Source organism: Candoia aspera, chromosome 17 (genome assembly GCF_035149785.1).
Source record: "Candoia aspera isolate rCanAsp1 chromosome 17, rCanAsp1.hap2, whole genome shotgun sequence".
Lineage (NCBI taxonomy): Eukaryota > Metazoa > Chordata > Lepidosauria > Squamata > Boidae > Candoia > Candoia aspera.
Window position 1 is genome coordinate 972,475 of NC_086169.1, and position 15,929 is coordinate 988,403.

Below are 15,929 nucleotides of genomic sequence, written 5' to 3' on the forward strand. Positions count from 1 at the left end.
AGGACCTGTTGGGTAGCTTTTCGGTTGCAAAACAAGCTAATTTATCAGCAGGTAAATCCTGGCACACTCAATAACACGGCCAGGCCATGCGGGCTGTGACTGTTCCTGTTTGCTTTCTGGGTGCAGTAGATTCCTTTGTCCTCCAGATGTTGCACTGTGTCTCCTGCCGTTGGCCCCGTGAGACGTGGTTGGCCGGGGAACATCTGGATGGCCCCCGGTCCATCCGGCCCTGTCTTTGGGCGCTTCTCTTTGGCCACTGAAATAAACATCTGGCAGACATCTGCCCTGTGTTTCCAGGCGAGCGTGCAGCGGTCTGTTACAACACCAGAACTGACGAGTGCAAGAGAGTTGTGCGGCAGAAAGGAGTAGGCCTCGATAGGCCTTGCGCGTGGAGCACAGATGTTTTCCACCTCTGCCTGGCCAGGGCAAGGTTGCAAAGTGGACCTCAGGAACCAGTGGAGGGTTAGAGCATCGAGTGAGAGTGCAATCTCAGTTATTTTTAAATATTCTTTTCCGTCATGTGTTATTTAAATACTTAAAAATCAACTTTTGCCAAAGGATGTATCAGTTTCAAGTCTGATGGGTAGAGACTTCAAAAACACTGTGCTGTATTAGCTGTAAAGGGAAAAGGGGCGGGGCTCTTCCCACACAGAGTAATTGCAGACTGGAAAACTGCAGGACTGGATATACCTTTTCTCCAGCAAAGGGTTCCTCCAGATGTGCTTGACCCCAGCTATCACTCCCAGCCATGCAACATCTGGGCGCACCCCAGGTTGCATTGAAGTCCTCTGTTGTTTTCGGGCCAGGAGAGACTGTCATCCCATTCACAGCTGGAGGGAAATATGAGTAGCTGAAAGAAAAGCATTTTATCTTGAGGAAGACAGACTTGGTGTTATGTTTGCAAAATCTGGGCGAAGAGAGGCAGCAAGGCAGGGGAAGGGGAAAAACCCACTTCTCTGACCATCTTTCTTTCGTTGACTCTTTTGCCAGGCCCGTGGCTGGATGGGTTTTAAAATCCCACCCCTCACCTGCATTTTCCACAAATACAAAGCTCTCGACTTTGGGCCATGAAACTGGGATGTCTGTGTGCAGAAGAGAAGACTCAAAGCTGGCGAAAAAGATAGGAATTGCCTCCATGCTCTTTGCTTAGCTTCTAGGACGAAAAAGGAAGATTTAAGGTCAATAAAGCAGAATGCGTTCTACTAGTCAGTTAAAAAAAAATTAAGGCCCTGAGAAGGGCACTGGAGCTTTGGTGCATCTGCATTTTGTGCTTAAGCTTTAAAATACGACCCTCGGTGTTTTTATTTTACAAGCATAAATTTCTTTGATTGTAAGGATCGCTGCATTTAAAAAAAAAAAAGCTTTTGCATTCCTTTTTCTGAAATAAGAAAGATTTCCTTTCTTTAAAAAGTTTGTCTGTCGATCCTTGTCCAGACCCTGTACAGATGAACTCTTTCAAGCAGGGGGAACAAGAGATTGGATTTCCGGGTTTTAAACAATTTTGTTTAAAGTTGGGGAGAAAAGGTCAATGGCAGGACTGAACGTTAAATGACAGTAGCAGGAACCCAGTGGAGAGATAAAGAACCAAATAAGATAAGGGAGGGGGTGCATCCAATGTTCATCGCTGCCTAACCAAGGGAGAAAAGACTCATACCAGCCCCCAAGCTCTCGTGCCATGCACAATTTTTATAAAACAGAAAGGAATATGTTTGGGGGACGTTGAGGGGGAGCATAGGAGCCAGCTTAATTTTTCTGTGAAGTTTCAGCATTTTCCGCTGCTGGAAAGGAGAATTTCTGTGTTAACGTTCCCGCTATCGATTGAGGAGACCAGAAGCAAGTTGCTGAGGGGCCTTCTTCGCCCCCCCCCCCCCCCGTCCAGAGAAGACTAGCTAGCCCCTTTTGGAAAACCCCCAAATTTGTTTTCCTGGTAGCGGAAAATTTGAAGTTCAGAAGCCAAAGGCGAAGGGAAGCTGCCGGAGGAGCTTTCTTGATGGAGCCCGACGTGCCGGCCGCAGAGCAAGCTCAGGGGGAGAAGGACGCCTCCGAGTCCGGGGCCCCAGAGCCCGAAGATGCTGGTGTGGGCTGCGAGAAAGGGGCTCTGGCCGCCCCTCCTGCGGGGGACAGAGAGGAGGCCCCACCTCGCCTGGCCAACGACGACGCCAAAAGCCTCGCGCAGAAAGACAACGGGCGGCTCTCCCCACCGCCTGCCGAAGCCGCCGAAGGAGGCCTCCGTGAGGGGTCCCCGTCCCTGAGTGAGGAGCCCACCTCTCTGCCAACCCCGCAGAGCGCCAGCCCTGTGCCCTCAAGCAGCAGCGCCTACGAGGACACCCCCAAACCACGGTCCTCCCCGGCCAGTCCGCCCAAGCCGCCAGACTTCTACTGCGTGAAGTGGATCAGCTGGAAGGGGGAGAGGACGCCGGTCATCATGCAGAGCGAGAACGGGCCCTGCCCGCTCCTGGCCATCATGAACATCCTCTTTCTGCAGTGGAAGGTAAGGGGGACGGGTGGGGGGTAGGGAAGGGGTCAGCCGAGCCTGTAGCTCCAGAGGCAGTCAGCCTGGGGGGCTCTGCCCTAAATCCTCTGTTGGCATTGCTCTCAGGTGAAGCTGCCTGCGCAGAAGGACATGGTCACGTCAGACGAGCTGATGGCTTACCTTGGTAAGGAGCCCCTCGCGGCCAGTGTTTCTCCACCCCTGGGCAGGGGGGTGGTCACTGCCCAGCTTCTGGCGCGGAGAGCCCACTGTCCTCCAACGCCTCCCCTTTTGCCTCTCTCCGCAACAACCCTGTGAGGTTGGCCAGTGTTCCCATATCCACCTCCCTGGCGGAAGGGGCTTCGGACTGGACCAGTTGGCCCCCTCCTTTCCCGGTGAGGCTCCCCCTGCCCCAAGGCCGCCTCACTGAGGGCCCCCTCCTTGTGCCGCTCGTAGGGGACTGCATCCTGTCCATCAAGCCCCAAGGCCAAGCCGAGGCACTCCAGCTCAACTTCCAACAGGTGAGTTTGCTTGCCTCGGTTCTACCTCGCGGCGCTTTCTGGCCGCCACCGTCAGTGTGTCCGACCCCAAAGCGTTGCTGGCCCTTTGGGGCAAATTTTCCAGGCCCGTTTTCTCCTTCTCCCTCTCTGAGAGGGTGTCGTCTTGTCTTCCTGCTTCGGTGGACAGAACGTCAACGACGCCATGATGGTCCTTCCCAAGCTGTCCACAGGGCTGGACGTCAACGTGAGATTCACCGGCGTCTCCGACTTCGAATACACCCCCGAGTGCATCGTTTTTGACCTCCTGAATGTCCCCCTTTATCACGGGTGGCTGGTGGATCCTCAGGTGAGCGGCGTTGGGGGGCAGCGGTGCGTGGAGGGTGGCTGGCTGAAATCGCACCAAACAGCCAGAATTGGGGCAGGAGGCGTCGGCATAGATCGGTGTTTCTCAACCTTGGCCACGTTAAGATGCGTGGACTTCAACTCCCAGAATTCCCCAGCCATTGATGGCTGGGGAATTCTGGGAGTTGAAGTCCACGCATCGTGGCCGAGGTTGAGAAACTCTGGCATAGTTAACCCTTGATCTGCTGCTTGAAAGGTGGCCTAGCCAGCTGGGAAGATGCATTACTAACCCCTGATGGATAGGAGGGCAGTCTTCACTGCAGGGGAAAAAAATCAGGCTACTCTTGCGGAGTGCTGGAAAGCATTTGGCCCGAGAGATCAGAAAAATCACACACCAGGCATTTCTATAAAAATAAATTTATTTAAAGTACAAAAACATTTTCAAGCTTGCGCATGCACACACGCTCAGAGCTGAGAGTGGGAAAGACCGTGCTGCAAGGAAAAGGAAACTAAAGCAAGTCCAGGCAAGGTTCCTCCCCCAGGCAATGCAGCTATTAACACCCAAACTGAGGACAATTAAATTGGACCTTTTCACTCTGCCAATACTTAAGGAAGTACTCAATTACCATGGCAACCTCAATGGCTGTAGCAGAAAACAATATACAAACAGCTACTAGTCCTCATGAACAGGACCAGGCATTCGGAACCCTGAAAAGTAGCAATGCAGCGCGGAAAGCTAAACATCTCGCCAGCGCCCCGTCCTCCCTGCAGTCTGGTTTTAGGGTGGGTATTTCTGTTCTCTCGTCCCCAGACGCCCGGGGTGGCTCGAGCTGTCGGCAAGCTGAGCTACAACCAGCTGGTGGAGAAGATTATCAGCTGCAAACACTCCAGCGACCCGAACTCAGTGACGGACGGTAAGTGCTTTCCAAGGGGGGGGGTCCCTCCAGGGGCAGAGCGGGTGGCTGGCTGCCTTGCGAAGGCTCTGAAGGCAGTAAAGGTCCGAGGGCGGTCTCCGCCTGGGTGGCTTTTCCGCGAGAGGGGCCGTCCCATCATTAAGTAAGTTGGTGGGGCGGAAATTGGGAACAGGAGCTCCGCCGCAACGCGTGTCCGCCATCCTCTGCAAACTGGATTCCTGCTTCTCCTTCCCCGCCTTCCCCGCCCAGGCCTGATAGCCGAGCAGTTTTTGGAATCCACGGCTTCCCAGCTCACTTACCACGGTCTCTGCGAGCTCACGTCCACAGTCACAGAAGGCGAACTGAGCGTTTTTTTCCGAAACAACCACTTCAGCACCATGATCAAGCACAAGGTATTCCTCCCGGGAGAAATCAGAACCGGGTTGTTATTATTTACGGTCGCCGCTGCAAACGCCGAGGGCCTGAGGCCTGTCTGGTGCGGGTTGTATCTGACAAATGAACGTGGCCGAGAAACGATCCTTTCTCGGCTTGGTTCTTAAAAAGAACACGTTTCTGGCCCTTCTTGTGGAGATAGGCTTGGAAACACAAAGGGAGAGGCCCGAGGATCCTGAGAAAACCCGAGCTATTTTAGATTTGTGATCATCGGGGTGAAAACGTGGAGCGTCGCATTATGTGGGCACGTAGGGGAAAAGCAAATAAAAATCTGTCGTTGGAACACCCACTCCTGCGTTGCCTCCCCAAACGGGTACCTTTAAAGCAGGGTTTCTTGACCTTGGCCATGTTAAAATGGCGGACTTCAGCTCCCAGGATTCCCCAGCCAGCCATGCTGGCTGGGGAATTCTGGGAGCTGAAGCCCACACATCAGGTGTAGAAACACTGCTTTAGCCTCTGTTACTGAAAAAGTGTTCCTGCTGAAAAGGAATCGCCCGACTGACCCTGTTAACTGAATTTCCTCGTTCTTTCTCTGCGGCTCGGCTCCAGAGCCACCTGTACCTGCTGGTCACGGACCAGGGGTTCCTGAATGAGGACCAGGTGACGTGGGAGAGCTTGCACAACGTGGACGGGGACAGTTGCTTCTGCGACGCCGAATTCCACCTCAGCCACGCTCTGGGCAAGGAGGCCGCGGGGGGGTCCCCCGTCGACCAGAGACAGGTGGATCAGGTATGCCTCGGGGCCCCCCGCCTGGGGAGGATTGGTCCCAGGGTGCCGCACCCGGAGGGGCTCGGATTGGGCAAGGCCGCCTTGGGGTGCGTTTTTGGGCTCTCGGTGCTGTCCATGAGCCTCCAGATGCCGTAAGGCTGGCCCAGTTGCCAGGAGGAGCAGAAAAGGAGATTTCGGAGCAGAGTAGCCAGCGGTGATAGCCACCTGCTGATAGTGGCCATTCGCCAAGCAGCTGCTGCTGGGCGAGATTCGGACTCAGACGCTCCTGCCTCGGGACGCTATTTAACGCCGGAGGTGGGGATAGGAAATGGGGGCAGGCTTTCTGACCGACACTCCCTGCTTTTTCTCCCCCCCGCCAGGACTACATGATTGCCTTGTCTCTCCAACGCCAGCAAGGCGGGCCTGCCCTGAGCGACCTGGAGCTGGCACAACAGTTGCAGCAGGAGGAATACCAGCAGCCCCCGCCACCCGCCCCCGCCCCCTGCCCGGCACAGGTACGGCGAGCCCCCCGCCCTGTTGCCAGGCTGGCCTCCTCCTGGCCTCGTGTCCTGGCCCTGCTTTGAAGGCCGTTCTCCCCACACACACCAATGCCCCCCTTGTCTTTGCTTTAGGGGCGAAGCCCACCCACCCCCCGCCCCGCTGGAGAACGCAGACAGAGGCAGAAACCGGAGACGGACTGCGTCGTCCTCTGAGGCTGACCCGCCGGTGTCCCGGGAGGGCCCCCCTTTCCTTCCAGATCCTGCGGCGGAGAAGGCCACCCCGTTCGCTCCCCATTGCGTGCCCTTCGGATGAGCTGCCAGCGCAGAGGGCTCTCCTGTGAAACCAAAAACGCTTGAGGAGGGGGGAAACCCTCCCGCTTTCAAGAGAACCACAACCTGGGGTCTCCCCCACTGCGGATCTGCTTCTCCCACCCGGCCCGCGGGGGCTGGATGGATCAGGGCAGCGTGCGGAGGGGAGCCGGAGAAGCCGCGTTTGGGAGAGAGCACGGGGCAACGAGGGAGTGTCTTCCCGGGCCCATCTCCCCACAGAGGCCGCGGGAGGCTCCTGTCTCTCTGATGCTGTTAACATGGGGGTCTCTTCCCTCGGGAAAAACTGAGCTGTTGCTCAGGAGCGGCTGAGCCTTCGGGATGAGGGGGTCGCTCCTCACGGACACCCCGGATCGGAGCCGGGTCGTTGCCGAAGCGGAGGCACCGAGCAGCCGTGCGCACGGACAAGGGGGCGGTTTCCAGAGTTGCAACGGGAGCAATCCAACCGGTGCAGTTTTCACGGCCTGGAAAAAATGGGTCCCTTTGCCCAAAGCAGGGACTGGCTGCCTTGGGGGCTTTGCGCGTTTAAACCCTATTTTTTTGCCTTCTCAAGGGCAGCCGAGGCGCTGCAGAAACACCCCCTGTACGATCCAAAACAGTTCTCTTTTTTTCCCCCTGGTTTGAGGGCTATGACTGAACTAAATCTTACATCGCTTAATCATCAGTGGTTTAATCCGTTAAGCCTGCCTATGTTTACATTTGAATAAAGCAGTACTGGGCTAAAGGGAGGCGTTCCTTTTCACCCCCAGGGAATCTACCCAGTTAGCTTCAGCAGAGATTTATCTGAGAGATTTTATTTTTATCAATTGATTTCTACCAGCAGCATTAAGTTCCAGGGAAGTGGAGGACCAGGTTTTGGAAAAAAGAGGAAGAGAGGGTTGGCATGCCTGCAGGGTTGCCCAGGGGCGTGGGATGGGACCTTAGCTGATTGGCTGGGACCCCTTGCAGAAGGAATAGGATGGGAGATGGGGGGAGGGGGGCTGGAGGGGGGTATACAATTAAGGCTTTTTCTAGGAATATCCTAACCCCCCTAAAATGCCATCAGACCAAAGCTGTATCTACTTGAGCGTCCTGTTTCCCAAACTGGCCAACGAGGTGCCCTGTGAGAAGCCCATAAGCGTTTCCCGGCAGCTACTATTCAGCGGTAGATTGCGCCTGATCCTGGAAGTTCTATATATCTTTGCTGTTTGCTATTATTCCCCCTCCTAAACTTTGGCGGTAAGACTTGTTTAACTACCATACACTGATAAAACATGCAGCTCTCTCTCAATTCCCCCACCCGGGCCGGGCTGTTGGAAAGTTTCGGAAGGATGCGGGGCTGGGAAAGGCAGAAACCGACCCAACCGGTCAGCCTGAATTCCACAGCTGCCTTTCTGGATCTCCTTTGAAATCTCTGCCCTTCTTTAAAATCAGGCCGGCTTTGCTGGAAGGAAGGGCTGGATGGCCTCCAAAGTAGACTGCCTCTGGATGGGGAGGGTCCTCAGCAGGGAGCATCTTTCACAGATCTTCTGCCTTGCACAAGCTGAGCAAGGCCGCCTGGTAATCGCCTTTTGTTTCTGCCTGGCGGGGGGAAAGGAGAATTTGGGACAAACCTGTTTGAAAATAAAGGGCCCAGTCCAAGAAAGATGGGGCTCTTAATTCCCGGGGGAGACAGTTTGGGTTCCCCAGCCCTTAAACCTGCCCGTCACTCCTGTCCGTATCTTCCAGACACCTTTGTGGTGGCAAGTGGCACATCCTTCCCACCTCTGCTTGCCCCTAAGCTCTAACTCGTAGATACACTGTTCCTGCAGATGGAGGTTCTGTTCCTGATGAGTGTGGTTAAATAGGGAATGTACAAGGCTGCATAAAGTTGGGCTGGGGGGACCCCTTCCTTAACCAAGAAGTGGACTTGAGGTCAGCCTACTTTGTAAGAATGTCGTGAGAATAAATTTGAGGGGCCACCAGGTGAGCTGGGAAGGATTCCATCCCATGGTCTCATGCCCCCCCGGGGGCCTTTGCAGGTTGCCCCCTTGGGGCCAGGCCACCCCCTTGCCCCCCAATACTATCGGGGGCTTTACCCCAATGAGGGAATAGAGCGAGATCCCATAATGCCTCTTGAACTCGGTGCGGATGCTCAGAAGGTCAGTCTCGCTGCGGGAAATCATGATTCGAGCGACAGTCCGGGGGCTGCGTCCTGCGTCCTTGGAGAAAGGGGGTGTGTGGAAGAGAAAATTGCCTTTTAGAAGGCTGGAAGACCATCCGCATCCCTCCCTTCTGCACCTCCGTGTGCAAAGCCAGGGCCAAAGTTGCCTGTCTGTTGCACTCCGCTTTTAGCACACTTCCCCCAATTTTTCTCAGTCTAATTCCACAAAAAAGGACTACAGACTCCATTTCTCTTTTCCTTGAGAAGAAGGTTGATGGGCTTCCATTTCAGGGAGGGCTCTGTTTAAAGAGGGCAGGGCGGCGGGGCCCTTTTCCACCAGAGAGGGCCCTGGCACGCCTTCCGGAGCAGCTCAGCTGATTGCCTGTGGTGATCAGGACCCGGAGGGAGGTGGGCAGGAAGCCAAAGATGGGGGACATCCACGGTTTTGGGGGAGCCCTGATGGGGCTAATGGGCGGCGGGATTTTGAAACGGAGGGGCACCACGGTTGTCGCAAAGAAGGGACCCTCACCTTAATGGCTTGGTAGAGCTTGGTGGCAAAATACAGGGGAGTGTTTCTCAGGAGGGAAGCTGCAAAAGAGATTTTTCAAATAATTATACTTTTTTTCCCCACTCAGAGCAACTCTACCCGCTTCTCATTCCCAGGCTGAAATGCAATTCCTGTGCCAACCTGGAATGCAGCAGGGAACACAGCTGCACCAGTTGGGTTTCTGCCTGTTAAGGCACACACCCGTAGAGAGGGGAAGGAAGGCCAGTCAAGCTGAGCAGAGCTGGTTTGAAACTTGCTCCTCAGCTTGCAGTTTCTATTCCCTAAGTGTGATTTGTGCTAATTGTACCTTGCTTAGCTAGTTTGGGGGGTGGGGGGGAGGAGACAGTATATTTAAACCGCCTTCCAACTCTCTGCCACTCAGAGATAAGGTTTCATAACACACATTAGAATAGCATCAAGAGGGCTAGCAACTTGGCTTTTTAAATGCAACTACAGGAGCTAAGACACTCAGATTTTCAGGTGTCCTCATCCCGGGCTGTGCAAAACAAATAATGGAGGTTGAGAAGGCTCCTGAGCATGCACAGAAAGCTCTGCTAGAACCAGGCTCATCCCCCCTCCCCAATTTCATCCAGACTGAAAAGGGAGGGTTCGCCAGCCTCTCAAACTCCAGGGCCACCCTTGCCCGAGGTGGATCATGCCCCGCATCTCGGTTGCACCTACCCAGCGTTAAACCTGCTTCCTGGAAGTGGCCCTGGAAATGCTTCCCCATGGTTTCCTCGACCGGGGTCCCCGTCATCTTGTGGTACCTGCTGAACACTGGGAGGAAGGCCAGGGGAAATGTTAAGTTTTTCCAATTACCGGCGGAAGATAGCCCCGTTGTGCCTTGGAAGCACCGAAGACCTGCCAGTTTTTCTTTAGCTTTGAAACAGGGAATGCGGCATCCTCCCCTTCTGGGACTCAGTCTGGGTTGCAGCAGGAAGCCTCGTGCCTGGTCCTGCCCTGAGGCGGCAAACATCCCCCCCACCCATGAGATGGTGCCAGCCCGGGCACTCCCAAAGGGGGGCAGCCGTCACGCTCTATCCATCCTCCGGGCCCTTTCTCCTTTTCTCCTTTCCAGTCTGTGGCTTCAGGGGGGCAAAATAGTGGCCACATTAGCCAGTGCGGAGATGCCAAGGTGGCAAAATGCAGCCGCTGGGCTTCCAAGGGGCGTACGGGAAGGGCCTTGCCTCTCTTCAGGTGTTCTGGGCTGCGCTGGGTCAGGATCCGGATCCACTCGCTCTCCTCCTCCTGTCCCGCATCCCCACCAGCGGCCGCCTCAGCGAGGGCCTGGCGGAGAAGCAGAGGCCTTTGGTGGGCACTGGGAAGGGGTGCCAGGGGAAGTCAAGCTGCCTGCCCCGTGCCAACCCAGCGGGGACCCCGAAGCGAGGTGCAACTTTTTACTTTCTCCACTTTAAAGGGTTTTGAAGCGATAGGCAACTGCAATAAATCCATTTTCTCCTCTTTTTTGCTGCATTCCACAAAAGGCCTATTGAGTGCTGATCCTGCGTTGCAAAAGCTCGCTTGTTCCCATGCGGAGAAGAACCCAAACGACTTTTAAATTAAATTTTTAAAATGTTCCTGTCACACACCCCCAACTTTCCCGTCTCACCTTCGAATCTTGCCGTATCAAGGCATAATCGATAATCCCGGAATAGCATTCCCGCTTACCCTGCGGAGAGGGCCAGACGGGAGAAAGTCAGTGGAGGGGTTCTGCTGCAAAACATTATTTTCCTAAACGGCACCATGCGCTGATTTGGAAGAACATTTTGGACTGAAAAGGATAAGCCACAGAGCGTAAAGCCCTTTGCTCTGAATTTTGTGAAATCACTTAAAATGTCTTGGCCTCTGTGGCTGTTATGGGAGGGACCCCAGTTGTTGTTGTTTACCTTGATCAAGGCGATTAGAAGGTCTTTAAAGCCACCAGTGGTTCCAGAAGCAATATCCATTTCCAAGTCTGTTTTGAAATCTGCATAAGATGGAGGAAGCAAGGAGGACAGAGTTTCAGCCGTCCATTGGCCAGCTAGCTCCGGGGAAGAGCACCCTCTTTTTTTCCTTCCCAAGAAAACACTCTGAGGTGGACTTCTCTTGCACAAGGGGGCTCTGTAGTAAGTGCAGGAGAGAGAGATTCCTAAGTGCCTCAAAAGAGTTATGAGTCACGTACGAATTATCCCTTCCAAAAGTCTAGGGCATACATTATTTTTCTGCTAACCAAATAGCAATCTCTTGGTTTTTCTTAGCAGCTACAGGTTTAGAGTGTCTGTGTATGCTACTTCAGTGAACTAAAAATAATGTACAGTGCTTTAAAACACAGCCTAAGCTCGCTATCGTATCTTTTGCAGTCAGTTCCACAGGCACGAAAAGAGGGGCAGCTCCATCTTTTCTTGGTCTTTCAAGTTTACTGGGCAACTTTCTCCCCCAACCCCACCTTCCTCTTTGTCTGCTTTTTAAGAGCATGCAGGTTTTTATTGTTGTTGTTTATTCATTTAGTCGCTTCCGACTCTTCGTGGCTTCATGGACCAGCCTGCACCAGAGCTTCCTGGTGGCCGTCACCACCCCCAGCTCCCCCAGGGACAAGTCCATCACCTCCAGAGTATCATCCGTCCACCTTGCCCTTGGTCGGCCCCTCTTCCTTTTGCCCTCCACTCTCCCCGGCATCAGCATCTTCTCCAGGGTGTCCTGCCTTCTCATTATGTGGCCAAAGTATTTCAGTTTTGCCTTTAATATCATTTATATATATATAAAAACCTGTATGCTCTTAAAAAGCAGACAAATAGGAAGGTGGGGTGTATATATATATATATATATATATATATTTTACCCTGCTTATAATAATCCAAGATTTCCTGGAGCTGTTGAGCTGTTCGAGTGGAGGCAATTTCAATCAGGGTTTCCACCTCCAGGCCCTGCAGAGGAAATGTAAGCCGCATTAGCTGTCCACTTTGCAGGGGGTCCCTGTCCATTTTGGGCAGGACTTGTGATCTGGACAAAGTGAAGGATTTTTAGCTGGGTCAGGTTTAAATACCATGACGGCTAATCTTCCCTGGGTTTATTACGATGCTGGTCTAAAGCGTGGCTCTGTCTTGGCAAGCTGCATGGAAAACACCCTTAAAAATAGCCTAGAAGTTTAAAAATAATCCTAACTCTCCAAAAACTAAAAAAAAAAAAAGGGGGGGAATTAAAAAAAAAATGGTTATGTTTATGAAAGTTTCCTGGGGGGGTGGGGAGAGAGACTTCAAGGTCTGTGTCTCCCAACCAATTCGCCCGCTTCTCATTTTAAAATCAGGAAGTGAAACCTGCCCCAGTCATGTGTCGTGTTAAGAACAGGGGATTGTTTGTTGGCAGAAATGGGGTGCCCGTGTTTGGAGGGGGGTACCTGCAAACCCGCCTTGATCTCGTGGGCATCGTACTGAGCCGCTGGACAGAGCAGCCCCATGAGAATGGTCTCAAGCTGGCCGGACACCACGGCCTCCAGCGTTTTCAGCAGGCTCTGCGGAGAGAGAGGCCTCAGAGATGCCCGATGGAGCGGGACCATTGGCAGAACAGGTTGTGGCCAGGAAAGAGACCGGTGTCCAGCCCTTTCCTCCCTGGGATGATACCTCACTTCTGTTTTAGCGCAATCCATACTTTGGTGGCTCTGCCCCCCCGCCAAAACGGACCTGAACAGTCTTCAAGGGCTGCTCATGCGCTAGGACATTGCAGTAGTCCAACCCAGAGTAACTGCTTTGCCCCTTTTCCCTTCCCAGAAAGGGCCGCTAATCCCCACCCCACCCCCTCCGCTGACCCCCCCCAACCTGTTGGGTGAAGTTGAGGAACGCTTCAGCGATTTGCTGCCGGTGTTCGTTGCTTCGGTTGGTCAGCAGGTTGATGACCACTCCGTTTTTGATACCTTTGGGGAAACCGAGGACCCCCAGTTTCAGGCGAGGCCTCCAAACCAGGAGTTTGCAAACTCTCTTTCTGCCCCTCAAGGTCGCTTTGCTCCAGGAACAGTCAAAATCTGCACACGCAATTCGTCTATATCAAAGGCCTAAAGCATCGCCCTCATTATCATCATTAATATTGGACGTTTGTGCTGGTGGGCATTTATCCCCCCCAATAACCACATTTCTCTGGGCAGGTCACCTAAAAGTAACTGCTTTGTTTGAGGGACTTCATCTCCCACTTTCCTTCCCTGGAATCCAGGCTTCCACCCTGGAAGGCTGGCCCCCTTTGGTGGGAGATGGGCAGTGATGAAAATTTGATAGATAGATAGATAGACAAACATCTGTTGGATCCGATGGGGGATTTAATTGTGACCTAGGTTCAGAGGCCTCCTCGCAGGGCTGTTGCACAGATGCAGAATAGGAAGCAAACTCAAACTCAAAGCACAAGAGGGAATGGGCAGTGGGTTACCTTCGCCACTGACAGCCTCGAAGAAGGTCTGGGCATCTTTCTCCGCATCAAAGCCCAGGTGAGGTCGAATCGTCCCTAGTGTGCCCCACACGGCAGTCTAGGGCAGGAAGAAGTTAAAGACATGGTGGTTAGGACCCACATCTGTCGAGATGCCAAGAAATGGCTCTTCGTGAGGAAGGAGCATCGAGTGCAACAATAAAACAGTCTTGGCAAGAATAAAGTTTGGGGTTGGCAACTGGCCGCCTCTGGCCGTTTGCAGAATTACGTCTGTCTGAGGAAGGAAAGAAAAGGGGGGAAGAAGGTGGCAGTTTGTGGGGAGGCACAGCCCAGCAAGCAACTTGAAAAACTCAAGAGGGAAACCACCCCCCCCCCCAGCCTGCAGGATCTGTCTTCAAGCTTGAGTTGGTTGGCTGATCGTCTCTCCCTCTGCAGCTTTGCGCCCGACCCGTTTCACCGTCCCCCAACGCGGCATCAATTGTATTTTAGGTCTTCTGAAACTGCATGAAAGCTAACTGCAGAGTCCGTCTGCTACCCTCTCTTCTTGGTTTGCATTTGTTCATGCGCTCGTGGGCAGGAACATTCCCACGGTTCCAAAGAGCTGGACCTGGATGACCTGCTGAGCCAAGCCACAGTCTACATTAGGGACTTTTCCTTCCTGCCTTCCTCCATAGGGGGCAGCAGCTTGCGAAGGCCAGTGGCCTCAAAATAAGCAACTAGTCTGCGTTGCCTTCTCGAAAGGAGGGGGTTAGATTGGGGGGCATCTCACCTTTTTCGCCAGAGGCAGCTGCTCCAGAATTTCGCTGGCCAAGGACCGCTTCTCCAGCCCGTTCATCGCAAGCTGGCCAAGGTCTCGCGGTGGGAAAGAGCACCGGTTGCAGCCCTGAAGCAGATCTGCAAAGAAGAGGGTTCGCAAGGGTAGAAACCTCGGCAGGCCACGGAGGGAGGTCTCGGCCTGCAAGAACCTTTCAATCTAGGCTAAATAATGGAGAAAAACAAAAACAGGCAAGGAGTTAATATGGGAAGTGCCAAAAGGGCATCTGACGAAAGATGGAAGAGAGGAAGGTAGGTTTTAAAGAGGAATTTGAAGAGGGGCGGGATCCAGCCTCATTTGGAGCTGCTAAACCCACCCCAGGCTAAGTCAGCCCTGCAGAATTTCTAAAAGTGACATAATCAGAAAAGAACTCCGAGGAGCCCATCCCGACGGCTTCCAGGTCTCAAGAGTTTCTCTCGGCAGAATCCGTTCGGGGACTCCTCCCTGAAACCCGGTCTCCAAATCCTCTTCCGACGCCGTGGCCCGCTTTCCCTCCTTCAGCGGACCCTCCTCCCGGGGAGCAGAAGGGAAGGGCCGCCGGTCCCAAAGCCGGAGGCGAGGAACCTCTCGGGAAAGGGGGCCGCCTCGGCTGCGGCGCCCCACTGGGAGCCCGGCGCGTACCTGGCCCGGCTGCTTCCTCCACGCTCGGCCGGCCGTGCGCGGCCCCAGCGGCGGGGTGGGCGGCGGCGGCGGCTCTCTCTCTCACCCCCGGGGAGGGGCTCCGCAGCCAACCAACGATACGAGCCGCGGAAGAACCGGTCCGGGCTGCCGCGCTCCAGCCAAGCCGCCAATTTGCGCGGGGCGCCCCGCCAGCTCAGCAGTTTCTTCGCCCCGCGGAGCGCACCTGCCGCTCTGGGGCGGGCGGGCAGATGCGCGCGGCCGCCCGGGAGGAGGCCGGGTTCCCCCTCGCCCGGGGGAGCGCGCCTCGCCCGGAGGGAAGGGCGCTGCGGCGCGGGGGCCGCCTCCCTCCCGGAACGCAGGAAGGTGAACTCCAAGCCGGGATCGGGGCTCGGAACGTCGGAAGGGCCCTTCTCCCAAAGGACGCGTGCAGGAGCCTTCGCTCTTTCGGCCCCCATTTCGGGACCCGGGCAGGAGCTTTGGACGCAGTTCCCTTCTCTTCTGGTCAAAAAATACGCTTTTGCGGGAGTGAAGCGGACCAGATTCGCTCCTTTGTGCTTCCCCGGGGAAGAGGGTCTTTTCCGTTCCGGGAGGAGTGGGACAGCTGGAAGACGGAAAGCTGGCCGTCCGGGAAGAAGAGGGGGATTTGGAGACCTGCTTTCGCCCAGAAGTCCTGAACTGTTTCTCTGCTGAGGAAGGAGGAGAGCGTCCGAGGCCCGGCGGCCTTTCCCACGCGCTCCCTCCGGACGCGGTTCCAGCCCGGCCTCCCGAGCGCCGTCGGAATTGCAGACCTCGCAATCTCTCGGGGAGAGCCTTGCAGGCCGGGGTTTTGCCCTTGTGACCCGCAGCGGTATGGCTGGCGCCTGTGCAAAATTCCAGGTTGGGCTGGGCAGAAAAATTCTTTTTTCTCCTTAGCCGCTGATGCCTCCTCAAGAGGTCCTTTGCGGGTTGGTTTATTTATTAGAAAGTCTTTCGAAGGGAGGGCGCTTCGGGAAATGCTCCGGCGTAAGGGAGGGCCCTCCAAGCCCCTGGTTTGCCCAGTTCTCCAGGGCTCTGGGGCTATTCGCCTGGATGGATGGTTGAGGGAGGAGACCCCTCCCCGCTGAGACGGGGGACTCCTGCCCCTGAGAAATGCTGGCAATGTTCCCCTTCTTTTGGAAGGAATCGCCTGCGCCGTTTCTCTGGCCGTGCATTGAACGGCAAATCTCGAAAGCCTAAATCGTGCCCTTGAATATCGGTCTCCCGCCCG

General features: G+C 54.7%; 3 protein-coding genes across 3 annotated transcripts in view; 2 read left to right on the forward strand and 1 right to left on the reverse strand.

Moving 5' to 3' along the window:
- The window catches only part of CERS2 (ceramide synthase 2), an 83,996-nt gene that overhangs the window by 41,092 nt on the left and 26,975 nt on the right, over positions 1–15,929 (forward strand). The gene's annotated exons all lie outside the window — the stretch shown is intronic.
- Positions 1,934–6,980, forward strand: MINDY1 (MINDY lysine 48 deubiquitinase 1). The gene is made up of 9 exons (XM_063316769.1): positions 1,934–2,491; positions 2,600–2,657; positions 2,927–2,991; positions 3,158–3,316; positions 4,124–4,226; positions 4,476–4,618; positions 5,208–5,387; positions 5,747–5,881; positions 5,999–6,980. The coding sequence occupies exons 1-9, from the start codon at positions 1,991–1,993 to the stop codon at positions 6,077–6,079; spliced, it is 1,425 nt and encodes a 474-aa protein (XP_063172839.1). The 5' UTR covers positions 1,934–1,990; the 3' UTR covers positions 6,080–6,980.
- On the reverse strand, positions 7,299–14,122 carry ANXA9 (annexin A9). The gene is made up of 12 exons (XM_063316691.1): positions 14,018–14,122; positions 13,252–13,348; positions 12,654–12,748; positions 12,236–12,349; positions 11,681–11,765; positions 10,749–10,828; positions 10,472–10,531; positions 10,050–10,149; positions 9,544–9,639; positions 8,845–8,903; positions 8,251–8,373; positions 7,299–7,753 (listed from the first exon to the last, which is right to left on the reverse strand). The coding sequence occupies exons 1-12, from the start codon at positions 14,081–14,083 to the stop codon at positions 7,691–7,693; spliced, it is 1,038 nt and encodes a 345-aa protein (XP_063172761.1). The 5' UTR covers positions 14,084–14,122; the 3' UTR covers positions 7,299–7,690.

Coding starts and splice junctions, on each gene's coding strand:
- MINDY1 (XM_063316769.1), top strand. CDS start 1,991: ATGGAGCCCGACGTGCCGGCCGCAGAGCAAGCTCAGGGGGAGAAGGAC. Junction 2,992..3,157: donor TCCAGCTCAACTTCCAACAG/GTGAGTTTGCTT, acceptor TTCGGTGGACAG/AACGTCAACGACGCCATGAT. Junction 3,317..4,123: donor GGTGGCTGGTGGATCCTCAG/GTGAGCGGCGTT, acceptor TCTCGTCCCCAG/ACGCCCGGGGTGGCTCGAGC.
- ANXA9 (XM_063316691.1), bottom strand. CDS start 14,083: ATGAACGGGCTGGAGAAGCGGTCCTTGGCCAGCGAAATTCTGGAGCAG. Junction 12,350..12,653: donor TCCTCAACTTCACCCAACAG/GTTGGGGGGGGT, acceptor CTCTCTCCGCAG/AGCCTGCTGAAAACGCTGGA. Junction 8,374..8,844: donor AGCTCTACCAAGCCATTAAG/GTGAGGGTCCCT, acceptor CCTTTCTCCAAG/GACGCAGGACGCAGCCCCCG.